Source organism: Megascapheus bottae, chromosome 13 (genome assembly GCF_031878675.1).
Source record: "Megascapheus bottae isolate mThoBot1 chromosome 13, mThoBot2.hap1, whole genome shotgun sequence".
NCBI lineage: Eukaryota > Metazoa > Chordata > Mammalia > Rodentia > Geomyidae > Megascapheus > Megascapheus bottae.
The window spans coordinates 21,403,628-21,431,529 of record NC_143521.1 but is presented as its reverse complement, the minus strand read 5'-3'; the positions used below and the strand labels follow the sequence as shown (position 1 = coordinate 21,431,529).

The 27,902-nt window shown below is 35.9% G+C and overlaps 1 protein-coding gene across 2 annotated transcripts; it reads right to left on the bottom strand.

Annotated features, from left to right (window-relative positions):
- Positions 1 to 4,759: 4,759 nt before the first annotated feature.
- Positions 4,760 to 27,902, bottom strand: LOC150055668 (UDP-glucuronosyltransferase 2B15-like). Of its 2 annotated transcripts, none has more exons than XM_090343488.1 (6): positions 27,162 to 27,902; positions 24,611 to 24,759; positions 23,087 to 23,218; positions 21,207 to 21,294; positions 20,262 to 20,481; positions 4,760 to 5,113 (listed from the first exon to the last, which is right to left on the bottom strand). In XM_090343488.1, exons 1-6 carry the CDS (start codon positions 27,883 to 27,885, stop codon positions 4,834 to 4,836), a joined length of 1,593 nt encoding a protein of 530 aa, XP_090199614.1. In that variant the 5' UTR covers positions 27,886 to 27,902; the 3' UTR covers positions 4,760 to 4,833. The 2 variants fall into 2 exon arrangements, with proteins under 2 accessions (XP_090199614.1, XP_090199613.1); XM_090343487.1 differs by lacking the exon at positions 4,760 to 5,113 and adding an exon at positions 15,557 to 16,177.

Here is a 27,902-nt window from a genome sequence, read left to right as displayed (position 1 = left end):
GGAATCGATCAGCAATGAAGAATCTTACTGAATTTTCTGTCTCCTCAGGAAAATTTGAGTTCTATAATCATTAACAGAAATTACCTAATACTCAACCAATTATCAATAAAAAGGACTATAAGTACTTTGCATTAGGTTCCTGTTTATTTCATCATTTAAATTTTATAAAGCTTCTACTATTTTCATTTACTTCTTTAGCCACACTCACATAATTTATATATCACAGCAGCCTTTCTGAGCTGATTCAGTGCTTGTTTAAATTTTGATTTTATTCCTCTTTAACTCTTGCAATCTGTGTGTATTCCTAATGATTAACAAATCATTTCCAAATCTGCCTTTTTAGATTTAGAAATTCTAGTTAATCATTACAATTTTATTTAATCAATGTTAAGTGACATTATTTCTTTACAAATGACCTTTATCATGACTTAGAGTCTGTCTTCACAATAGCAACATATCTTAGAAGTGGTCCCCCAATTCTAGCAGGCCAAAAAAAACTTTAGGTTGAGATGGATGATCTCAGGACGGACCCAGAAATGCTGCACAGCAACATTAACTTCACTTTGTACATAGGTTCATATTTTCTCCACTAGCTTCATTGTATTCTGTCCTTCATCCTGTCACGCGTTCTCTTCCAGTAGATTCTGGTGAGGACATATGGTGTTCCATAGTCTCTGCTGAACTATCCTGTTACATTGTGCTATCATCTCTGTGGATTGGGGTGATAGGGCACATGTAATTTTCATTTAATTTATAATAGTTTAGTAGCTTAGTGAAGTTTTGCATTTCTCACCCAGTGAAGTGTGTCCCTCTGGTCGTATGCTATTATTAGGGCTCCGTGGCTTACTAATAGGTATATGGATACTGGAGCTTGCTCACAGTTTTGATATGATCTACCTGCCAGTGTGTCAGGGGGGTGAAACTCCCTCTTGACCTGACTATCTAGTTCTCTCATTTTCCAAAGATGTTCATGGAAGCCACAGTACACTTTCTAATAGGCCTCCTAGACAGCAACCAAAGTACTTGGCAAGCTCCAGGTTTTTAGAACAGGCTATCTGGTCTCAAAGTTCAGCATGGAGCAATTTTTTTTTGTCAGTCATGGGATATGAATCTAAACCTGAGCCTTGTCACTGAGCTCCTCAGCTCAAGGTTACCACGCTACCCCCCTTGAGCCGCAGTGCCACTTTCAGTTTTCTGGTGGTTAATTGGAGATAAGAGTCTCACAGACTTTAGTGGGCGGGCTGACTTTCAATTGCTATCCTCAAATCTCAGCCTCCTGAGTAGCTAAGATTACAGGTGTGAGCCACCATACTTAGCCAGCATGGAGCTTTTTGGAGTACAGATATATGGCTATTTTGGTGGAAGGAGTCCTCTGTAGCTACCATGTCCATATCATCATTACTCGGACTAAGTTACATGCCTATTATAAAACAGTAGGCCTACAAAGTTAGAAAGGTGACTGCCCACCTATTTAGATCCCCCCACAGAAACTTCCCAGCCTGAGTGAGTGAGCCTGCTGAACTTTTCATGAAGCAGCGAGGTGGCCTTGCATAACCTGATGTGACCTAGGAAGAGGCATTCTCACAATACACAGCTTACTAAATGAGGCCTGAGAAATCTATCTTAGCACACCTCACACGTTCTCAGCTCTAGAATGAATCCGCTTACATCAATAAGTGCAGTTTTAATGCTTGAAGCAGCAATTTTATCCATTGGGCACTGACTGATGGTCTTCCTGGGTTTTCAGGGTCTGAGGGATTGCGTCAAAGCAACACACATATTCAAAGGTGCTTCATCCTGCTTCTTCATCTACAGAAGAAACACTTGAAAGCCAAGCCAATTTTTAAAAAAAAATAATTTGCTTTGTTATTTGACTTTAACCAAATTGCTACTTCTTTTTAAAAAGAAAAAGACTATGGCTTTTGAACAATGGCTAGTGATGAAACTTCCTCCTTTGTTTGGCCTATTATTAACTTTTAGCTGCTGACATCTGGTTTTCTATTTTTTTTTCTGTTTTGTGAATGAAAATTCAGAGGTTCCACATAGGAATTCTAGTCTTTGTTGCCAGGGATCATAGGGTCCAGTCCTCTCCACATGTCACTCACATAAACAGAAAAGTGCCCAACAGATACAGTTGACTTTATAATCCAGAGATACTGGTGACCAGCTCCACCTATGAGATACACATCTCAGCTATCGATGTCATCTCCTATCCCTCTGGTAGGAGCCACTGAGACAACCATAGCTCACTCTAACACTTGAGCCCCATAAAATTTTGCCTTTATTAGCCACAAACAACCCCCATACTGTTTCCATTTCCCAAGGATCTGAGATTTTAAATGTTCAGCACAATGCTTATCACATTCCTTATGTGTGTATGTATGTGGGTGTGTGTGTCTGTATGTATGTATGTACCTATGTATGTCTATGTATGTATTTATGGAACTTGAACTCAGGGTCTGGGCACTGTCCCTGACCAATTTTTGCCGAAGGCTAGTGATACCATTTTGAGTCACAGCTCCAACTTAGGTTTCTTGTGGCTAATGTGAGATTTGGGGACAAGGAGCATGGCCTAGAATGCTTGAAGCTCTGAATTCCATTCCTAAGTACCATACTCATTGGCAAAGCTGGGAGTGGTGCTGTGTCTCCAAGTGGTCGAGCACTATCATTGAGAAAGTCCAAGAACAGTGACCAGGCCCTGAGTTCACAAACAAGGCCACGTTCACTGTAGCATTATTTACCATAGCTAAGATATTGAACAACCCAGATGCCCCTCAGTGGATGAATGGATCAAGATGTGGTGTACATTCACATTATGGAATTCTATTCTGTCATCAGAAAGGATTGCATCGCCCTATTTTTTTTTTTTTTTTGCCAGTCTGGGCTTGAGCTCAGGGCCTGAGCACTGTCCTTGGGCTTTCTCAAGGTTAGAGCTCTGCCACTTGAGCCTCAGCACCCCTTCCGGCTTTTTTCTATGTATGTGGTGCCAAAGAATCAAACCCGGGCCTTCGTGCATGCTAGGCAAGCACTTTAACAACTAGGCCAAACTCCCAACCTGCATCGCCCTATTTGAAAGGAAGTAAAAAGTCTTAGAAACAAAAGATATTAAGTGAAGTAAACCAGGCCCAAAGGATCACAGGCTCCATGGTTTCCCTCATTTGTAACCATTAGTATGTGTCTAGCATTTTCCTAGCAGACAATCACAATAGCTCAAAGCTATGTGCATATGGCTATATAGGATGAGGCTAAGTGAAATGATCTCTAGCATAGGGAACCAAGAGACTTATCCTTGTGGTTGTTGTTTTTAATGTACTATGTGAAGCTATTTCTATACTTTTTGATTGATTTTTTTTCTGTGAAACTATTTCTTTAATCTTTAGTTTTTGTTTCTTTTTTCCTGTTGTTTTCTCCCTTAGGGTTTATCCTGTTCTGTTGTATCTGACTTTGGTACTGGTGTATTTTATATACAATTATATGTTTATTTGACTCAAGAAAAAGGGGAAAAAACAAGATGATGAGACAAAAGACAAAAGATGAATTTTGATTATGTTCTAAAAACTAAGTGCCAGTGATTGTATATAGAGATTCCCTTCTTGAGTACTTGTTAAACACGTCATGTGAAATATGATGTAAAAATCAATGTTAATAAATTCTTTAATAAAAAAGACAAAAGATGAACCAATGTAACACTGATATTCACAAGACAATAATTTGGAAATGAACTTTACAATCTAGGAGAAGGTGGGGAATAGAGAAAGTTGTAGAAAAACATGGGAATATGTGACAATTTTCAGAAAGCAACTCACTATCTTACGAATGTAACTATAACCCTGCTCTACATCACCCTGACAAAATAAAATAAAATAAAATAAAAACAGGTAAAGCTGATAGTGGGGCTGTGGCTGAAGTGGCAGAGCACTAGCCTTGAGCAAAAAGTGTCCAAGGACAGTGCCCAGACCCTGAGTTCAAGTCCCCAGGACTGGAAAAAAAAAGTCTCCCAGATTTTACTGTCTGTCTTGTCTTTGAACTTTGAATAGTGATCCTCAGATTTCAGTCTTTATGCAGCCAAAATTACAGGCATGAACTACCACAGTCTGAAATAATATCTAATGTTCTTTTATTCATTACAGATTGATATAAAATATGTCCATATTATAAAGCAATAATCATGTCTCACCCACAATGTACAATGTAAACCCTTTAACTCTTCTACCCAACGAAGGACATTTTCAGTATTTTTCACTTCTTATATATTTGGCCATCTTCAAATAAATCTGTAGTCCCCTTATTTTCCCTCTTATTCACTTCTTCAAACTCACTCTTTATGTTTATGAAAATCTTTTTTGGCTTTGTCTCAGCAGAAGTTAATTTCAGTTATTGTCAATTCTCTCCCATATCTCAGTAATCTGAGTAAAATATTGGCGTTTTAAATCTAGCTTTGTTTTTCTTTGCACAGACATACATAGAGTTCATTTCATTATGTTTATTAAAATATTCCATTTCTTTAAATGTGCAGAAAACCTTTGAATTTCATGTTTCTCTCAAATTATCAGGCTTAAATTTCCATAAAGTTCTATAGGTTTAAATTCCATAGTTCCATGATTCAGATATAATAACTACATCAATTAGTGATGTGGAACTTTTTGATGAATTCTGAAATTAGAATTGTACATTACCTCATGATTAATCAGGAAGAAGATCCATTTGAAAATCCCAGTGGCATAGGTTTAAGTAAAATGTGTAGGAGAATCTATTGCAGCTTGACTGTGCTCACAATCCTAGGGTGGTCTTGCTTTGTAGGCTTTTTGTCCATTTCCTGAGGTGCTGAAAGCTCTACTCTCTCTTTTCCTTGTTTCCCATCTTCAAAAGCTTTTGGTAAACAAGCAAGCAACATTTCATGACAAGGAAAGTTACAGTGACCACACAGGCCAGCAGGAACCCAAGGACATCCAGAGAGTGGTACTGGTACCAGGTGAGGTTGTGAGCAAGGGGCCTCAGGTGCTTGGCTCCTTTGTGACGCATGACAAACTCGATCCAGAAGACAGCTCGATCCAGGGGCTTCACAGGCTGACCATGGTGAATGGCTGATAACCACATAGCATTCTTTTTATAGCTAAAGGTAAATCAAATTGACATCTATTTATGTCAAAGAAAAAAATAGATATTGACATTTTCTGTAGATGAGAGAAAGGATGCCATAAAATTTGGAGAGAGATGGCAATGCTTTTTTACTTCTGAAATATGGACATATTACTGTAAAAGGCAAGAGTATTTTAATGACACTGGGTTTAACCATGTCATAATGCAAGAGTTTATGAATTAGAAAGTAGAATCAGTGAAATGAAAGCTTAAGTATTAATGTATCTCTTGTTCAAAGTTCAGAATTGTCTCATAATATAGTGATAGAAAGATGGGTTGATGAAGAAGTTTTTCCCAGGAATCTGTATTTTTCTTTGATTAATGCTTAGTTATGAAATAACTGTAAAAGTTCATATATTCATATTTGGAATATTTTTATTCATTTTTCCAATAGAATTTCAAAGATGTTGCTAAATTACTGTTATCTTTATTGTTAGTATTATGACTTTTGGCCCCAATAAGAATTCTCTATTTATTTATTTATTTATTTATTTATTTAATTGCCAGTCCTGGGACTTGAACTCAAGGCCTGGTCACTGTCCTTGGGCTTTCTCAAGGCTAGTGCTATACCCTTCAGCCACAGCAGCATTTCTAGCTTTTTCTGTATATGTGATACTGAGGAATCAAATCCAGGGCTTCATGCATGCTAGGCAAGCACTCTACCAGTAGGTCATGCTCCTGGCTAGAAATTTTTTTATTTAAATTGAAGCATTGCATGTGAATGTAATTTGTGTTGAAATGATTGTGTCCAGTATTTAAGGCAAAAATGTACAAGCATAGACAGTGATTATTAAGTATAAATTCCAAGGTGTTAGAGAAGGAGCCATTGCTCTCGTAGCAAGGATTTACAATAGAACAAAACCAAGATACATAAGGCCATATAGTATGACGCTAAATGAAAGGACCTCTAGGATATAGAAACAAAAGCCATATAACAATTGTTGTCCTTAATGTACTATGTTATCTCTCATCTTTTTTGCTATTCCTTGTTATCTCATATTGTTACACTATTTCATCTTGGTATCTGATATATTGCATATACGCGTTTTGGTTATTTGAAATAGGCTAGGGATGGGGGGAAAACAAGATGAAGGGCGGGGGTGGGGGGGGGGACCAAGACATGAGAAAGGGTATCAATGTTTGTGAAGTAATGCACCTTCTATCTGGTGAGTATAATGTAACCCTTCTATTAATTACAATAAAATTATATAAAAAAAGAAAATATTTATTAGTTTACACAATGTCTGTAGGAAAATCAAAGCAAGATGTTGGTGGCTCTTGCCTATAAACTTGTCTGCCCAATGGGGCTGAGTTCCTCACAATCACAGCTTAAGGCTAGACATAACTGAAAATTCCCTAGTATTTCTCTTCAAATAACCATCATAGAGTTGGATGAGAGTCAGAGCTCAAGCAGTAGAATGCCGCTTGAGAAAGGAAACCAGCTGAATATTAAGCTTTGAGTTTAAACCCAGTAACTACAAAACTATCAAATTAACAGTTTTATACTGTCTGCTATACTGTTATATCCAATACAATTAGAAATACAGTACTTTCTTTTTGCAGTTAAAGTGAAAGTTATGGTGAAATACACACAGAAAATGACAGATAATAATATAAAGGAACTTAATATATTTATTGAAATAATTTGAATAAAAATCTTTCTTGCTCCAGATAGTTTGGTTATTACAAAGCCATATTTCACTTGTACTTCAGAAGGCAATTGCTTTATTATGTCATAATTGTTCTGAATAAGATATTGATAGCCTATAGTACCCAAGAGTAGGCATAAATTTAAAAAAATGTTCTATTTTTCTAATCTGTTTAATCAGGGAAATTTAAAGCATAGTTAGTTACTAGTGATATAACCAAAGCATTAGCATAATGTAGAAAATATTAAACACAACAGAAATTTGAGATTTGATTTTTTTGCTGTTAGCAGTGTATAACATTTAGAATTTTTTGAAGAATTATCAAAAACTAGTAACTGAAATGATGTGTAGGTTCAAGCATTTCAGAAGAGTACAATTTCAACCATCTTAACTTCATGCTATAGTCTTCAAACACACTGAGCTTTTATTTTATAAGGAGTAACTAGTTCTGGGAGCCAGTGGCTCACACCTATAATCCTAGATACTCAGCAGGTTAAGATCTGAGGATCACAGCTCAACGCCAGCCCATACAGGAAAGTCTGTGAAACTCTTATCTACAACTAACCACCAAAAAGTTGGAAGTGGCACTGTACTCAATGTGGTAGAGTGGTAGCCTGGAGCTGAAGAGCTCAGGGATAGTGCCCAGGCCAAGAATCGAAGCCCAACAATCGTCAGGAAAAAAAGAAAAAGAGTAACTAGTGAGATCTAGGTTTAAAGTAAGTGATAACATGGGGCCAGGAGTGAGTTTGGCCTAGTGGTAGAGTGCTCACTTAGCATGCATGAAGACCCAGGTTTGATTCCTCGGTACCACATACATAGAAAAATCTGGAAGTGATGCTGTGGCTCAAGTGGTAGAGCTTAGTCTTGAGACAGCCCAAGGAGCATGCTCAGGCCCTGAGTTTAAGCCCCAGGACTGGCAAAAAAAGAAAATGATAACAGAATTCGCTTAGAACATGTCATATGTCATATATGGAGAGAGCATTCAGGTGTCCCTAATACATTCCTCTCCTCATCTTCCTTACAAGCATCTGTAGTTATCTTTAGTGAATCCTTTCAGTCTGTTTTTGTCCTGCTTTACAGTTTTGTACTATTCTCTCTCTTTTTTTTTGTGTCAGTTTTGGTCCTTGAACTCAGGGACTTGGTACTGTCCTTGGGTTTTCTCAAGGTTAGAGTTCTACCACTTGAGCCACAGCAGCATTTCTGGGTCTTCGTGCATACTAGGCAAGAACTCTATCACTAGGCTAAACTACTGGCCCCAGTTTTGTACTATTCTCAAGCTTCTAATTTTTCTTTCCCACTGAAACCACAGAGCAGGGGTGCAAAATAAATGATTATGGTTAGAAAAGAAAGTGGACTTGTGTCCGGCTTGTAACCTGCTTTTCTTGAGCACTTATGACATATTTATTGTGAGTTCTTCCATTCAGGTTTACCAAGAAAACCAGAAAATTCACTAAATCTCTTCACCTATGCTCATGTACATGTGAGAGCATTTTATGGTAAGAAAAATGTCATACCATTAGCAAGAAAAAATGGGTAGAACTAGACATTAGTGTGCTAAACAAAGTAAGGCAGGTCCAGAATGACAAAGGTCACAAGTTTTCTCTCACATGCAGAGTACACAGAGTGTACATATAGTACTATTTTTGCATATATAGTATTATATTTGTACTTATAATATATATTATATATATATTATATATGGTATATATATATATACCAGTGTCCTATCACTAAATTTTATTTGCATATAATCAATATGTATGTATAAATACAATGTGCTTCTAATTATTGGAAAGTATGTGGTGAGAGTAGATGAAAACTAAAGAGAATGATTAAAGATAAACACTACCAAAATATATTGTCTACAGGCAATTCCATGGAGTAGAATGCTCTAAACTCAGCAATGTAAAGAGATGAATCAGGAACAAAAAGAGCTGAAGGGGAGTTTGTACCTAAACCATTTTTTTATTGCTACAGTCAAGTATTAACAGAGAATGAATGCTAATTTTAATACATTTCAGTATATCCTAGCATTTCTTAATATCTTGGTTCAAGAGTTTTGCAAAACATTGATGAAAAGTATTCGACATACATATAGCTCACCAAGTTCTAGTATACAGAGGTTCTATGTATATTTTACTCAAATTGTTGCTGAGATTTGCTTGTCTATTGATTATGTTTTGTTGTCTTATGAATAAAAATTGGTAGGTTCCACACTGGAATCCTAGGCTCTGGCATTATAAGGTGCCACTCCTCTTCCCCCAAGGCACTCATATAAACAGACAAGTGCCCAACAGCTTTAGTTGGCTTTGCAACCTAGAACAGCTAGTAAGCAGCTCTGCCTATGATGAGAAAGACATCTCAGCTGTCATCTCCTATCACTACAGAAGGTGCCAATAAGTCACTCATAGCTCATTGTCCTTCTCTACAGATAATAATCTGCATTGGCTCAATACCAAAACACACACCCAGCATCAGAGTCAATAAATTTGAATTTGCCAATTCCCTAAGACATAAAAACAAAGTGTTGCTCTTTTTTGCTATAGAAAACATTATATAAAATCAGTGTGCAATTGATGGCTCCCGTTCACAAATACCAATGTAGGTACACAAAATACATGCTAAAGATACCATGATCCTTCAAACAGAGCACAGTGACTTCTTGGGAAAAAATTTAAGGAAATATTGTTGAAATTAATGACTACCTAAAAATATTCAGAGTAATAATTGTAAAGAAAATCAATGAGATTCCCATGTTTGGAAGGCCAAATAAACCTTTAATAGGGTGAACAAAATTTATTCTAGACAAAAGACATCAGCAAACAGTTATCAAAACAACACATCAACAAGTGATTAAAAACAAAAACAGTCTATAAAACCAACAGAACATTTCAAGGCACATGTTAATGATATGCTTTGGAGTAAAAGACTCAGCAGTACTTTTACATTAGTGAACAGAGGCCTGATAACTTTAAATTCCTGAAAAACACATATCAACTTAAGAGCGCACGTGCGTGTGTGTGTGTGTGTGTGTGTGTGTGTGTATCTATATTCCCCTATACACTAAGGAGAATAAAGTATATTTCAAACTAGCAGAAACTTACTACTATTACACTATCCACACAAATAATACTGAAAGGAGTCTTACCTAGAAAGAGAAGGATAGCTGTCATCATATACACAGACTTAGAAGTATAAAGTAAATATACAAAAGAAATAATGAGAATCATATCATAATCATTACAGAAAACTGCAAAATCCCAAGGAAAAAAGTAAGAGGAGAGGAAACACCTTGAATGTAAATAGGCAAACCTCCTCACTAAAAAACATACAGACAGAATAGTTTAAAACTATATCATACAAAACATAGTGCCTACTGTAAACATCCATATGAACTGACTATGAAGAAATAAGATATACACAGAAATGTATACCAGAGGAGAGCATGAATGTTCATACTATTAAAGATAAAATAGACAGTAGGTAAAACCCCATGAAACACTACAAAGGATGTCGTTCCATTATGATCAATGCATTCATTGTGATCAGTAGAAACAAAAGAGAAATGATAATTCTCAATATATATTTTCTCAATCCTAATACTGTATGAATAAAACATTACAAATTCAATACTGATATAGTGACACTAAATAACTTTTAGGAGACTAAGCATCCAATTTTTATAAATGGACAGATCATGGAGACAAATAAATCAACAAAGAAATATTAGCGTTAAGTTGTACCATAGACCAAATGAACTAGAAAATGTTAACACATTATTTAACGGTGGCAGCATGAACATCAGCGTAAGAAAAATTTTCTAGGATAAGCTATATGACAAAACCAAAATTAATATCAAAATTCCAGCAAATTAACATCATGAGATATATTTTCTTGACTGCATAGGATAAAAGCAGAAATTAAAAATATGGAATATTTTTAAAGTACCCAAAACAAAGAAAATTTCTCCAAGAGCAGATGTCACAATTAAGGAATCCAAAGGGAAACTGATGTTTTCTTCATTCAGAATGCAGCAAAAGTAGATAAAAGAGGGAACTCCATGGGAAGAAGGAAGAGGGAGTTTAACACATATAATACAAATGCCACTCAAGAAACTAGAAAAGAAAGAATAAAACAAACGCCAGTTAATAGAAGCAAAGAAAGAACTATGACCAGAAACAAAATAAGTTACAAACTGAAAGAAAAATGATTGATCAATGAGGTAGTAAGTTGAATTGTTGAAGAATTAATTAAAAACCATTAGCTGGAGTGATGACAAAACAAGAGGGAAGAGCCCAATATTCCCACGAATGCCACTTCACCAGAGCATGAGAAGAAATGCTTTTAAATCTTTAGAAGTTTGGCATGATTCAGCAGTAGCATCAGTTAGTTGGTTCTACTTTTCTCTTAGTGGGAATATCTACCATATGGTTGTCATTCTGTCCATGTGTCTTACCTTCATTTTTTGTCAGTAGTGGCATTTGAACTGGGCACTGTCTCTGAGCTCTTCAGAGCTCTTCAGCTCAAGGCTAGCACTCTACCACTTGTGCCACAGTACCACTCTGTTTTCTGGTGGTTCATTGGAGATAAGAGTCTCATAGACTTTCACGCCTGGGCTTGCTTTGAAGCACAATCCTCAGATTTCAGCATCCTGTGTCTTACATTCTTACAAACCAATTCTGCAGATTATCCATCCACATAATTTCCAATTTATTGCTGAGGAGTTGTGTCTAATAATCTCTGTAGCTGTATTTCTGAAGTATCAGTTGAGGTGAATGAGTCATTTCATATAAATTTGGTTACTTTAGGGATGGTTCATCTGACATAAAAGATGTCCGTTTAGTTCTGTGAAGTATTTTATGCATAAACTAATAAATTAATCATTATCAGTTCCCAGACCATTCTACATTGTTGCTACAGTATCCAAAAGCACAGGGTTCATAGGAAAACTCTTCTCTAAGAGATTCAGATCTTCACTTAGGAAGAGATGCCATGTTCTCAAGGTGGCAAGGCAGCCAATGTGGTTTAGAAATTGCTTTTTAAACTAACTTCACTGAAGGATGATTTCAGTGAAAAAGAGAAATATATACCTGTGGTTTTGCTCTGTTAACTTTTCACTTGCAATACATAAGACTCGGTTGTATTCTATGTGCACTTCCATTCAACCAGCACTGCAGTGGTCATTTTCCTGAGTCCCCATCCTTGGTGGAGTTTTGTTTTATCTACTACAGAGGCACTAAGAGCATAGTTAATTGATGAGGCAAGCACTATTTATTAATCCGGTTGACTAACTTTTGTAATTTATAATCCACCTACTATTCAGGGGCTTGAATTCAGTCCCTGGACATTTGTTCCTAAGCTTTTATTTCTTCTTTTTTTGACACAGTGCTAGCACTCTACAACTGGAGCTACAGCTCCACTTCCAGCTCCTACTGTTTAATTGGAGGGAAGAGTCTCATAGATTTTCTGCCTGGACTGTCTTTGAGGTGTGATCTTCAAATCTCAGTTTTCTGAATAGATAGGATTTCAGTGATGAGCTCTCAATCTCAACTTTGCAAAATCTCTACTTTCTCATAGACAAGTGAGAAAAGTAAATTTCTTTTTTTGTGGAAAGATGAGTCATGATGACAATGGCCCAGGATTACTGACAAGTTACAAGTTCAATAAAGTTTAGAAAAATGGCAATAATTAACTAGAATTTCTAGGTCAAGTAAGGTTAGATTTGGAAACATTTGTCCATCAGAATTGTTACAGGCAATTGGCAAGATTTTAAAGAAAATAAATGCAAAATTGAGGCAAGTAATCTGAAGCAGTTCCAAAATGCAAAATCTGAGTAATTATATTTGAGTAAATACTAAGAAATGATATGTCCTATTCATTGGGGATTCTTCCATATAGGTTTACTCAGAAACCCAGAAAATTCACTAACTCTCTCCATAGATGGTCATACTGGTCACTTATTTTGTTCTTTCATCCAGTCATCTCATACAATGTCATCTCATACAATGAGGGTGGGTATGCTTCTACAATGAAGAATTTGTATTTGTTCATATGAACTCAGCATATGATTTCTTGTCCTCATGTACTGTACTGCACTCTCATTAAATTAACCCTCCTATTAATTACCTTTTCCTTTGTGAGTGTACCCACCTCTTACATTTGATAAAGTATTTGAAATGCTTTCAGTAGGTTCTATGTGTTATCTTTAACCATAAACAATATGTTTTGGTATTGTTTATCCTTGATCATTCTTTTTAGCTTTCATCTCTCCATCATATTGTCCAATAATGAGAAGCACATTGTATTTATAAATATGTATTGATTATACTCATATAAGCATGTACATATTTAGTGATAAGACAATGGTATATATATATACACACATAGGTATATATAGCTATAGATATACCTGTGTTATTTTGGTGTTATATGTACAAATATAATAGTATACATACTATTTATACACTCTGCATACTCTGCATGTCAGAGAAAACATGTGATCTTTGTCATTCTGAACCTGCCTTAATTTTTTAATATACTAATGTCTAGTTGTACCTATTTTTTCTTGCAAATGGTATGGCATTTTTATTGCCATAAAATTCTCTCATATGTACATGTATAGATCTATGTCTATTCATTTTCTTTTATAGTTATATATGTGTATATATATACCTATATATGAATCTGTTTCTATACTTATTTTTGTCATCCATTGAAAAGTCCAAGGGCATCTATACTGACTTCATAGCTTGGCTGTTAATAAATAATGCCACAATAAATGTGAGGGTCCAATTACATTACTTCTGAAATATTTCAAGACTGGTTGTATTATGTCATTCAATTGGTCTATTTCTAGTATTTTGAAAATCATCCATGTTGGTGTCCATAGGAGCTGCATGGATTTGCATTACTAACAATAGTATATCATGTTTAATTTTCTTCCTAAAAATTGATTTGCATCTGTCGTGTTCTGTTTTGAATTTTATTTTTGAGTTACCATTTTGTAATATGAAGGCTTTCATACTGATGTTTACATAGACACACGTGCACACACACGCTGTGTCTTTGTACATGGTTTTCTTTTTCACTCTAATCTCATTCCCGTCAACTATCTCTCCTCCTTTCACAAATAATTACTTGCGTCATTTTTATCATGACACTGTCATAGATTTGTGTGTGTGTTATGTCCTTTTATTCTGTTTGCTGCACAGTATCCTGTCCTTTCTCTCTTTGTCCTTATGCTGATTCTGGTCTAAAAAGTCCCGCCTTTACATTCATGTATCTTGTCTGCTAATTACTATCATTATCATCATCAGTTTTGGTGTCATCTCTACAAGTAAGCAAGATGACACAGTATTTGGTATTTCAATATATGTTTGTCACAGTCCACTTGATAATTTCCATTTTTAAAAAAAATTCCTGATAATGAATATTTTAAATTTTCTTTATGGTAGAGAAGCATTTCTTTGTGCATCCAATGTTAATGTGCAGCCTTCTTATATATAATAATTTGAGGGAAAAATTAGAAGTATACTAGATTTGCTTTGAGTAGTATATATAGAAAGCTTCATTTTTGGCTCAGAAAAACAAATGTGCTAGATTTTCTCACTAGAAACTCAATATATTAGAAACACTGAAATACTATTTTTTTTTTTTGCCAGTCTTGGGCTTGGGCTCAGGGCCTGAGCACTGTCCTTGGACTTTCTCAAGGCTAGAGCTCTACCATTTGAGCCTCAGCACCACTTCCGGTTTTTTTCTATGTATGTGGTACAGAGGAATCGAACCCGGGTATTCGTACATGCTAGGCAAGCACTCTACTACTAGGCCAAACTCACGGCCCCTGAAGTACTATTTTTGTATTCTAAGCATTGTTTGTACTGTTTTCTTTTAAATTTAGCTGATTGTCCATTTAAATTGCAATAAATCATAGCTATTGCTGCTTATTGCTTTTCTGCATGTTGTTTTTACAATTAGTTTTATTGAGAGTAACTCTTTTATTGGTAGCACTAGGAATTAAAATGAGAGTTTTGCTAGGCAAGCACTCTAACAATTGATCCTATACCATTTTGCCTTTACTGGCTACAAAGTACTCCCATACTGTTTCCATTTCTCATGGATCTGAAAGCTTTAACACAATTCCCATCAGATTCCTTCTGTATGTGTGCATGTATGTAGGTATGTATTTCTGTCAGTAATGGAGTTTAAACTCAGAGTCTAGGCACTGTCCTTTAGCTCTTTTTTTTTCAAGGATAGTGCTCTACCATTTTGAGCCACAGTTCTAATTTAGGTTTCTGGTGGTTAATGTGAGATAAGAGTCTTCTGGATTTTATTTTCTACGCTGTCTTTGAATAGCAATCTTCAGATTCCAGCCTCTTTGTAGCCAGAATTATAGGAGTGAGCCACCATGGACTGCAATGAGGCCTAATTTTATTATCTTAATAACAGTGATATAAAATCTGTCCATTTTATAAGGGCATTAGTCATGAGCCACATATAATGTACAATGCAAAATCTCTAACTCTTCTACCCAGACAAGGGCACTTTCAATTTCTTTTGTGTTTGGCTATCTTCCTATGTGGCCCTTTCTAATTCTCCCTTCTTCACTTCCTTTCACTCACTGTTTATGTTTATGAAAATATTAGTTGGCTTTGACTATTAGAAGTTAACTTTAGTTATTGTCAACTCTCTCCCATATTTCAGTAGTCTAAATAAAATCTCTTACCTCTTTTAATTTAGCTCTGTGTATTTTTGGACAGACATGCAAAGAGTTCATTTCATTAAATTTTATTCAAATGTTTCTTTTCTGAAAATGAACAGCAAAAGGTTGGGTTTTGTTTTTCTCAAAGTATCACGGTCAAATTTTCACAGGTCCCTGTTGATTCAGTTATGATAACTACATAGCCCAGTGACATGAAACTTTTTGAGGAATTATGAAATGGGAATTGTGTATTACTTCATGTTTAATCAGGAGGAAGATCTGTTTAAAAATTCCAAAGGCTTAGGTTTGGGTAAAATGTGGAGGAGAATCTATCCTAGCTTGATTGTGCCCAAATCATTGGGATATTTTGCTCCGTAGTCTTTTTGTCCATTCTCTGTGGTGCTGAAAACTCTACTCTCTTTTTTTCTTGTTTCCCATCTTGAAAAGCTTTTGGTAAGTAAGCTGGCAACATTTCATGAAGAGGAAAGTTACAGTGGCCACACAGGCCAGCAGGAACCCAAGGACATCCAGAGAGTGGTACTGGTACCAGGTGAGGTTGTAAGATAGTGGCCTCAGGTGCTTGGCTCCTTTGTGGCGCATGACAAACTCGATCCAGAAGACAGCTCGATCCAGGGGCTTCATAGGCTGATCATGGTGAATGGCTGATAACTGCATAGCATTCTTTTTGTAGCTAAAGGTAAATCAAATTGACATCAGTTTTTGAAATGATCTTGAAAGGGTGGATATTGCCATTTTTTATAGATGATAGAAATAATTCTATAAAATTTGGGAGGAGAGTAAATAATTTTCCTCTTTTGTTTTTGGTCAGTTTTGGGGCTTGAACTCTGGGCATGGACATTGTCCCTGAGCATTTCAGCTCAAGGCTAACATTGCACTACCTTAGCCACAGTGCCACCCCAAGTTTTCTGGTGGTTAATTGCAGATTAGCATCTCATGGATTTTTGTGCCCAGTTTGGCTTTGAATGACAATCTTCAGGTCTCAGCCTCCTGAGTAGCTAGGATTACAGGTGCGAGCCATCTATGCCCAGCTTGATTTTCTTCTCTAGAATTGTGGACATGTTATTGTAAAAGGCAAGCACCTCTTAATGACACTGATTTAATGAATAAAATATCTTTTTAAACACAAGCATTTGTGAAGCAGAAAGTAGAATCATTTAAACGTCGAAGGCATTTTTGCCTCATGAGTGGTTAGATTGCAGGCATCAGTCACTAACACCCAATCTTCCTTTTATTTCTTGAGCCTATCCCTTTCTTACTCCAATCACTTCACTTTTCATTTTAATGAACCTTTTTGAAACTCCTCATATTTTACTTGTTTACTCTTATAAAATAACAGTAAAAGAAATAGAAAAATAGGAATAATTGAGTTCCTGACTTCTGAGAAATAATGTAATGATATCTAGAATTCTTCTAATTTCTCATGTTTTTAAATAGAATCTCAAAGATGTTTGCTAATGTTGCTGTTTTCTTTCTTGTTAGTTTTATGATTTTTAGCCCACATATGATTGTGTTGAGATTATTATTTCCAATAGTTAAGATCAAAATGTATAAACATAGACAATGATTATTAAGTGTAAATACTAGGAGAATACAGCAATCACAATCAAAGTGAATTTTCTATTTAGTATTTTAACAACTCTGGTAAGGCTGATTTTCTGCCAGCATCAACGATGATACTAACCTTAGCAAACATTTGTAATAGAGCAGGTAACATAAAACTAAATGCATGAAAAACTAGAGAAATATGTTAAATTATAAAATTTAGCATGTATTATCTAAGATATCCCCACATTTCTTTTTTTTGCATTTTTTTATTGTAATTAGTAAAAGGGTTACATGATATTTGCCAGATAGAAGGTGCATTAATTCACGTACATTGATACCCTTTCACATGTCTTGGTACCCATTACCCTCCCCCCCCACACCCCCCACCCGTCTTGGTTTTCCCCCCTTCCCTATCAAATTTCAAATAACCAAATACAAATAAATTCAATATATCAGATAACAAAGTGAGATACTATAACAATATGAGATAACCAAGGGACAGCAAAGGAGATGAGAGACAGCATAGTACATTAAGGACAACAATCATTCTTTATATGGCTTTTGTTTCGATATCCTGGAAGTCCTTTCAATTAGCTTCATACTATATGGCCTTATGTATCAAGATTTTGCTCTATTGCAGATCTCTGCTAGTAGAGCCCAAGCTTTCTACTGATTATGACGAATGAGGGAAACCATTGAGCCTAAGTTCCTTTGAGTCTGGCTTACTTCACTTAATATGATTGCCCCCACATTTCTTATTATCATCCTGGTATCTGTTTGAATTTTAATAAGAACAACATGTGAGAAGTTTATTTTTATCTCCAATAAGTCTATGAAAAATACACAGGTTTTTTAAAAAAAAGGAAGAGAAACTATGGCTCACAAACTATTTGTTATGTTACTCAATGACTGGGAAATCAAAGTAAGAGCTAGATGCTGATGGTGCTTGCCTGTGAATTTGTCTGCTCCAAGAGGCTGAGGTCCTGACAATCACAGCCCAAGGCTAGATAGACATGACTGAAAAGTCTCTACACTTAACCTCTAAAAGGCATCAAAGAGTTGGGTGGGAGTCATACCTGAAGTGTCAGAATTCCGGTTGAGCCAACCAGCTCCATATTAAGCCCCAAGTTCAAATTCACTACCTCCAAAAACTGCCAAAGTTTAACATGGCTTTTACAATGTGTTTGGAATTATACCAATATAATTAAAAATAGTATTTTATTTTTGCAGTTATGTTGAAAAGTATGATAAAACACATACAGAATATTACTGATAAAAAGAGGAAATTGATAATAGCATAAATGAAGTAAATATATTTATTGAAATGATTTGAAAGCAAATCTTTTTTTCTTTTTTTGGCCAGTCCTGGGGCTTGAACTCAGGGCCTGAGCACTATCTTTGGGCATTTCCAGAGCTAGCACTCTACCACTTGAGCCACAGCACCACACCCAGCTTTTTCTCTGTATGTGGTACAGAGGAATCAAACCCAGGACTTTGTGCATGCTAGGTGAGCACTCTACCAGTAAGACATGTTCCTGGCCTGAAAGCAAATCTTTCTTGATCCAGGTATTTTCAATATTATATGACATCTTTCAAATGTACTTTAAAAGGCAGTTGCTTTTATATTTTATAATTTTTCTGAATAAGATAATAATGGCTCTAAGTATAAATGAACATATATACATTTCAAAATATTGTCCTTTTTATATCATGGGATTACTTAGGTAAATTTAAAAGCATTAACATAATTTAGAAAACATGAAATATAGTTAGGTGTGGTGGCTCACACCTGAAATCTTCGCTACTCAAGAGGCTGAGATCTGAAGATCAAGGTTCAAAGCCAGCCCAGGCACAAAAAGACCTGAGACTCTTATCTCCAATTAACCTCTAGAAAATGGGAAGAGGGGTTGTGGCTCAAGGGTAGAGCAATAGCCTTGAGTTGAAGAGCTCAAGGACAGCACCCAGGCCCTGAGTGGCCCATGACCCACCCAAAAAAGCCCATTAAATATAATAGGAATTAGATTATTATCTTGAGGTTTAGCAACATAAACCTTTTAGAAATGTTTTTGAAAAAACATCAAAAACTAAAAACTGAATTGATGAATATGATTATGAATATGATTATGCATTTCACAATCATCTTAATTTCATGCTACATTCTTCAAACACACTAAGTTTTTCTTTTCTAAAGTGTAATTGGTGAGATGTGAGGTTAAAAAAATCATAATAGAACTAGCTTGGTTTATGCCATTTATGGAGGGAGTGTTCATGTGTCCTTAATTCAGAGCTTTCCTCATATTTCTTAAAATCATATGTTGTCATCCTTAGTAAATCTTTTCATTCCATTTTTGCACTATTTAAGACTTTTTTTTGGCCAAGCCCTGGGATTGAGCTAAGGGCCTGAACATTGTCCTTTGACTTTCTCAAGGCTAGAGCTCTACCACTTGAGCCTCAGCACCACTTCTGGCTTTTTTCTATGTATGTGGTACTTGAGGAATTGAACCTTGATCTTCAGGCAGGCTAGGCAAGCACTCTACCACTAGGCCAAACTCCCAGCCATGTTTTAGACTTTTGTAAGATCTCAAGATTCTGATCATTCTCCCACTGAAATCACTGGGAGAACAAAACAACTTACTGTGTTTGGAAATGAAAGCAGACCCATGAAATCTAGCATTCCAAATGTTGAAAAGTGATGATCATGAGTTTAAGGCTGCTCTGGCATGCATAACATGACAGTGTTGCAATTACAGACACACACACACACACACACACACACACACAGACACACACACACAGGAGCTTATTGTGACTTGTGAAGCATGTGATGGGTCATTGGTGAAATCTTCCAGAATTAATCAAGTGCAAACTGAGGGTAACTTTCAAGGTCAGACTCAAATGAAAAATTATCTATGAGCACTATTTAGTAAAACCACAATCAGACTAACAATAGCTAGAGTAAAGTGGTTATCCATCCTGAGCGAGTCCCTGGGTTTAATGTCCAATAGAAACAGACAGACAGACAGACAGACAGACAGACAGACACATCCACACATACCCACACACAGTCATACTCTCTCTCTCTCTCTCTCTCTCTCTCTCTCTCTCTCTCTCTCTCTCTCTCTCTCTCTCTCTCTCTCTCTCTCTCTCATGCACACACGCACGCACACACAAACACACATGCACACACACATACTGGAGCATGTACTCACACAGGGTTGTTAATGACTGCGTCCAGTGCTCTGAGCAAGTCTTTTCTTGACACTGCTCTTATATCCACTTGAACAGCTGCTCCTTTGGACACCATGTGAGCAATGTTGTCATGTTGTTCCCCAAACAAAGGGATGCCCACCATGGGAATCCCATGATGGATGGCCTCATAGATGCCATTTGCTCCACCGTGAGTGATGAAAGCTTTGGTTTTGGGATGACCTAGGCAAATTTCAACAAGAGTGTTCATTAAAAGACGTGGACATAAAATGAGAACCGTATTGAAGGACATCGAAATGTCCTTCTTAGCACCTAATCCATTTGAGGGATAAGCACACGTCTTATGGGTCATGCTGTAAGTTTTATGTGACTTGAGATTTGAAAACGAATACAATTCCTATGTACCAAATAGGGAAAATGTCATAAAGGATCATAGCAAATTCTGAAGCAAGGAAATAGTTTTATTAGCTTATCCTCTCATAAAGTTAAGTATAGTGCACTGACCTAATGAAGGATGCTTGAAATATAGTGTATTATCACTTTTTGTTAAGAAACATGAATTTTTACCCATGTAAAATGTAGACTCATTCATAAATGGTATATATTTCAGTGGCGTTTCAAATATTAATTACCCTCCTTTAAGAAGATGGATAATGCAATGACTGAATTAAAGGACAGAGAAATAACCCCAGGTAATTATAGAAAATTCTTTGTCAATATTAAATTTATTTTGAAAAATGATACACTTATCATAAACAATATGACGGAGTATAATACAATTCCAAATGCTAAGGCATATTTTCCTTAGGATTGGATTATAAATTCAAAATGTTTGCTTTCATTTTGGAGTTTTCACCAATAAACCTCCATCAATGTGTTCCCTGTTGTACTGTCATTACTTATGTCTAAAACTGCTCATGTGTTCAGTAGTTGTTTTTCAGTCTTACCCAGGAGGTCATTCTGGGGAAGCCACTTGTACAGCCGGGTATTAGCTCCTAAGGTGTCTGGTCTCTTGCCATTAAATCTCCAAACAACCTAGTGGGGAAAGACAGTGTATTCTTAAAATTCAGAGAACACACAGTTAAATGACATTGATAGAATGGATCAAGAGAACAGATGGGGTTAATTAGTGAGGACTATTATAAGCCTGAAAGAAAAGGGATATAAACATTTCCTGTACTTATTTTCATATTAAAAAGATGGAATATCATATCATAAATTTTCACAGTACTTAAACAAATGGTGTAGTAAATGATAAATGAATGCATTGAAAATTTCATGTGGTTGTAATCATATAGTTGTTATAACATCAAATAATTAAGATTTACATTGTTACATATAAATACTAGATAGCTCTCATTTTCCAATTTTATCTACAAACCTCTATAAAGTGATATTAGGATAATATTCTCTTATTCTGTGAGATTTCATTTTAGTTTAATATTTTTCATTTGCTTCTTAACTCCCTGTTTATGAAAGATGTTATATGGTCACAGTTTTCCCTGGGAAAAATTTTAAAAAGATATTGTCACATTTGACCAAAAATGAAACCAAAAATGCAATTACAATGTTCTGTACTTTAGAATACAGAGAATTATATCAAGTGGTATTATATTGCATATTACTCGGCGTTATGCAGTAAGTACACAATACTAACATACTATGTATACTATGAATGGAATGGTCCCACTAAACTGTAGGTTGTAAACTGGCCATTTAGCCTTCTAGATGTTGGTTGTCAGCTGTGGCACATTTGTCTGGACAGAGAGACAAATGGTCCTTAGACTCAATTGTAAAATTGTAGGGTTGCTGAATGGGCCTTCTCTCATCAACCATCCGTACTCTTGTACTACATGTGACTGAACTTACTGCCTCCTGACCAGAACATGAACAAATGTTATATTTGTACAACTTTTCTTAAAGACAAATTCCTCAAATCTATGAATCTAGTTCTTTATGAAAGATCAATTGATTCTTTAGAGTAATTATATGAAACTAGTCTTTACCATACAAATTATTAGTTGAGATATCTAGGAAAATAATATCTGAATTTTGAAGACAAATTTATAATACTGACTTCTAAACATCCCATGATGAATGGGGGGAAATCTTTAATGGAGGAAATGGAGTAGTTCCTAAGTTATATGGCAGTTGAAAAGAATCCAGTTTTAATGATGCTGCATTTAGTTTTCAGATGAGAATGTACACTCTCACTTGAACTATTATCTGTTTCAGGTTAAGGCTCAGTCCAGTAGGGAAGGTTGTTTTATTTACTTTCTCAGAATAAATGTGGCTAAATGAACCTTCCTTACCTTTCTCTGCATAACCACCTCAAGTGTATACTAAATGTGTAAATTTCAAAACTGGAGGAATCGATTGCCTGGGACCACTAAATATATGGTACATTTCAAACTTTTTTTCTACAATCTAAATGTTATTGAATGACTTTAATTATGAAGTAACATTTATCTCATTTCTGAAACATGGTTAGTGAAGTGACAGACCTTAGAATTCTTGCAAGGACCAGATCAAATTTTGTGATTTCTGCAAAGTCTTTTTAGCGATACTATGAGAGTAACAGAATTTTACAGCGTGGCTGCTATATTTTTCCTGGTAACAAAATCATGTTGAAATTATTGTCAATTGAAGACAATCCAGATTCCATACTATTGGAGTATCTGTCATGCATATCTTTGTCTTTTAACTGTCTAAGGTAAATGAAAGCTATTGTGACAGAGTATATTGCATTAGGAAGCTAATGTAATCAGATACCTACAGAGCTTAAGGCCCATTCAGTGAAGACTACTATTGAGGCACTATATCTCACCTTTTGTGGAATTTGTGACAGTGCTGATGCAATCTCATTGGCTGTCTCTTCTGTCATGTTATCAACCATTGTCCCCAGAGAAAACACCACCACACCATAGTCCCCAGAGCTCTGCACAAAGTCTTCCATTTCCTGTGAAGAAAATGTTTGTATGCTTGCCTGCTGCCTGCTTGCTTGCCCCTCCCCCTTCTCTCTCTGTCTCTCTGTCTCTCTGTCTCTCTCTCTGTCTCTCTGTCTCTCTGTCTCTCTCTCTCTCTCTCTCTCTCTCTCTCTCTCTCTCTCTCTCTCTCTCTCACACACACACACACACACACACACACACACACACAAATAATAATGAAGTAAACATTATATAAAGTTTTGTTATGTCAAACTAGCCTAGCATGGTGGTTCTTCCATAACCAAAGATACTATCAGTTCCAATTAACAACTAGAACTTAGGAAGTAGATCTATGGCTCAAGTGATAGAGACTAGACCTCAGCACTGAAGCTCGGGGACAATGGCCAGGTCTTGTATTCAAACCCTATGGGGAACTGGCTAAAAAAAATTAATATAAAAAGCTAAGAAGAGAAAATCAACTATTATGAGAAAATAATGGATTAAGATACACAGACACAGTATAAAACATTAGCTTCTACTAAGGGTACATTTAGTATGTAGCATATTGGCATCATTGTTCCATAAATTTCCAAACATTTCAGTCCGGAATCTAATTTATTCTCTATAAAATTTTTCTGGTCAGCAAATTTTTTAGTTCTTGTACACTTTTCTTATTATACTAAATGTTTACCTTTATATATCTTTTTCAATTCTCATTCTTTGACACAATTCTGAGCATTGTTCATATACCATCTTATTATTGATGACTGAGAAACTTCTCATGATTCCCATCTCTATTCTTTCAGTATTGTATCTTTACTTTCCAAGATGCTTTCACAGAATTTTGACTAATTCATTATAAACTATTTTTTCCCCTTTTTTTTGTCATTCCTGGGCCTTGAACTTAGGCTCTGGGTACTTTCCTGGGTTTCTCAAGGCTAGAGCTCCACCAGTGGAGTCACAGCACCATTTTCTATGTATGTGGGACTGAGGAATTGAACCCGAGTCTTCGAACAGGTTAGGCAGGCATTCTACCCCTAGGTCCAATTCCTGGCCCCTAAACTATCCTTTGAAATGGAGTATAAGGTATGAGAATTACAGTAGAAACAATCATTCTGTTGGTTTGCATAACTAACACTTCATTTTACGCTAATCTCTTGTTACTTTTGTAAGTGAATCAAGGATTCCTTCTAGGTGCTGAATAATTAAGTCTTCATTAAACTGACTGTTTCAGAATGACTCTTAGGTGTCTGAAATGCAGAAAATTGTGAAAAAAAAGTTCAAAACTCAGCTTCAGTTGTTAGAATGTTTTACCCCACTTCCTGTGTGTCTTTCACCCCTAAGCAAAGACTTGGAGTGAGTGGCACAGAGCCATATTTATTGAAAAGGAAGTCATGTAACACAAATAATAAGAATATATTTACCTTTGGCAAAGGTTTTGCAGGTTTGCAGTGGAGTCCTCCCACAAATTCAAAATTTGGTAAAGTTGGGCGAGGGAATTCCAAGTCCCAGTAGGAGCGAATAAGCCAGATTTCTGCTTTACTCATTGTCTCCATTAAGGTAGTGGGTCGTCCTGAGTGAAAGAACATGGCAGAGGTATTTCTAAATATAACATTTATTTTCCCTAAAAGGGCTGGTATAATTTGTAATAAGTGACATATAATGGGTTTATTTGTAAAATGTATTACAAAGGAAATGTAGAAATATGGATTGTGTGTATTATAGAAAGGTATACCATTTATTTTTTCCCTTATTTCCTGTTTTTAAAAAATATTTTGATGATCATGTATAGAGGATTTGCAGTTATGTTCATAAAATAGTGAGGTCATTCCTTCTTGAACATTGTTACCCCTCTAGTGTTTTTCTCCTACTTTCCCTCTCTCTATAAGTGATTATTATTATTTTTTTTTTTTTGCCAGTCCTGGGCTTGAGCTCAGGGCCTGAGCCCTGTCCTTGGACTTTCTCAAGGCTAGAGCTCTACCACTTGACCCTCAGCACCACTTCCGGCTTTTTTCTATATGTAGTACCGAGGAATTGAACCCGGGTCTTCATGCATGCTAGGCAAGCACTTTAACCACTAGGCCAAACTCCTGGCCCCTATAAGTGATTATTTTTGTAGTACCTTTGTTTCATGGCAGTTATAAATAATACTGAAAATATGTGATTATATAATTAACTGTGTGTCTGTTTTCTCTTTCTCCATTATAGAAATAGTATAACTGCAGAGTCAACGATTCTATCATATTTATAAAAATTATTTTTCCAGTAGTTCTTAGTCTTGTTTAACAACTAGTTTTCAAACTAGTGTAGCAAACTGTTCCTTGATTCTTGATTTTCCATATGAGAGTATGTTTCTCTGACTGTGGCTGAATTTCTTTTTTTTTTTTAATTTATTTTTTTATTGTAATTAGTAAAAGAGTTACATGATATTTGCCAGATAGAAGGTGCATTAATTCACATATATTGATACCCTTTCACATGTCTTGGTACCCATTACCCTCCCCCCCGCACCCTCCACCCGTCTTGGTTTTCCCCCCTTCCCTATCAAATTTCGAATAACCAAATAAATTCAATATATCAGATAACAAAGTGAGATACTATAACAATATGAGATAACCAAGGGACAGCAAAGGAGATGAGAGACAACGTAGTACATTAAAGGACAACAATATATGAGAGTATGTTTCTCTGACTGTGGCTGAATTTCTTACATCTGCTTGATTCACATTAGGTGCTTAAGTATTTATGTATGAGATAGAAACATTGGGAAATTTTATCTGGAAATATTTCAGAAAAAATAGGAATAGATAAGTGTGTTCACCTTATCCATGGTAAACATTTTATTAAATAAAAAAGATGATTGAAATGAAAAATGATAGAAAATTACCACATGTGCATTTATACTTAACTAGATTTTTTGTTTTTTGTCTGGCATGGGAATTGAACTCTGGGCCTGGGCACTCTACTTGAGTTCTTCAGCCCAAGACTTCTGTCCTACCCCTTAAGCCACAGTGTCCCTTCCAGTTTTCTGGTGATTAGTTGGAGATAAGAGTCTCATGACATTTTAGTGCCCAGATCTCAGCCTCCTGAGTAGCTAGGATTACAGCCACTAGTAATGGTGCCCAGCTTAACTAGATTTTTATCTCTATAAAATAGATGATTGTAAAAACAATATAGGAATGTGGAGCCATTGGAAGTTATAATTATTGAATCTGTGCTGAAACCTTGGATCACTCAAGAATAAGAAAACTTTTAGAAAATCTCAAAAATTGGTCACCAATGGCTCTCAATTTCACAACTGTAACCTAGCTACTCAGGATTCTGAGATCTGGAAGAATGGCCAGACAATTCTCAAGAAAATTCCCCCATTAAGTAGCAAAATGCTGGGCTGGAGGCATAATTTAAGTGGTAAAAAAAAAAAAAGAAAACAAGGAAAAGATGTCAATCAAGGCAACTTGAGGTTCCCGTTTTCAAACAAAGGTCCAAGCAAAAAAATAAAAACAAGAAGAAGTAGGAGGAGGAAGAGGATGAGGAGGGAGAGAAAAGAAAGAGAATACAAATAATATATTTTGATTTAAATGAGGAAACTGATGCAGGGAAACATCCTTTACAAATAGGAATAGTAAAGAAAATGTATCTTGTTAGTATATATATTCATATATATAAGTATATAAATATACTTAAGGAGATAGTGATTTTGACAATGAAGAAAAATGAACAAAGTTTCATTTTGAATGACATTTTAAAACTGGATGACATTCTAGAATATCCTATTTGGTAACTGTCCATTGTCCTCTCTCTGAACCTATTATGTGAGCTATTCCAGTTAGGAGTCTCATAGACAATTTTACAACTCATTTAACTGTTTCACCTACAAAAGATAAATTTCTCTCATTTTACATACATCTCAAAGTACCTCTTCCAACTTTCACAAAAGTGACAATTTAACCCTACTGAAAGTGAAACATGACTTACCTAAAACATCACTGTACAAGCTACTCCATTTCTTTGAGTCAAATAGCTCGAACCAAAAGTCAAAATAAAGCATGCATATCATGTTTTCCACCCTCTCCAGGAATGTCATCTGACCACTTAATCTTGACATAATGATAGGCACATAAGAAGGAGGAAAGAGAAGCCCTCCACTATACTTTTCCGTTGTGTAGCCAGGATGGAAGCGGAGGGTATACACGAAAGGAATCTCCAATAGCTCTGCCAGAAGCTCTCCACAAGGACCAAAGGGATCTGCAATGACAACATCAAATCTTGCTTTTTGTAGCCTAGCTATAAGTTCCTTATTCGAAGCTGCTTCTTTACAAATATTCAGCATGACATCAGAATATGGCATAAATATATTGTCCAGTGTTGGTGAATAGGCCAAGCATGATGTTCTTGGCAAGTCATATATTCCACTGTGGACCAATCGTGAGAAAAGTACTATTAATTCATCAGTATTGAAAGAAGAAGGGAAAGTTTCAAATTGAATACTGGACGGTTCCTTGCTATCAACAAAAATAGCAGATGATGGCCTCACAACTGTTACTTCATGACCCCTCAAGATGAGTTCATCCAGCATTACTTTCATATTTATCCAGTGGCTATATTCCATGGGCCACGCAAGTATTTTCCCACAACTTCCAGAGTTAATGTAGCAGGTCAGTTGTAGTAGCAGTAGAACTAAAATCCTTTTCCCAATCATCCTGACCAGCAACACAA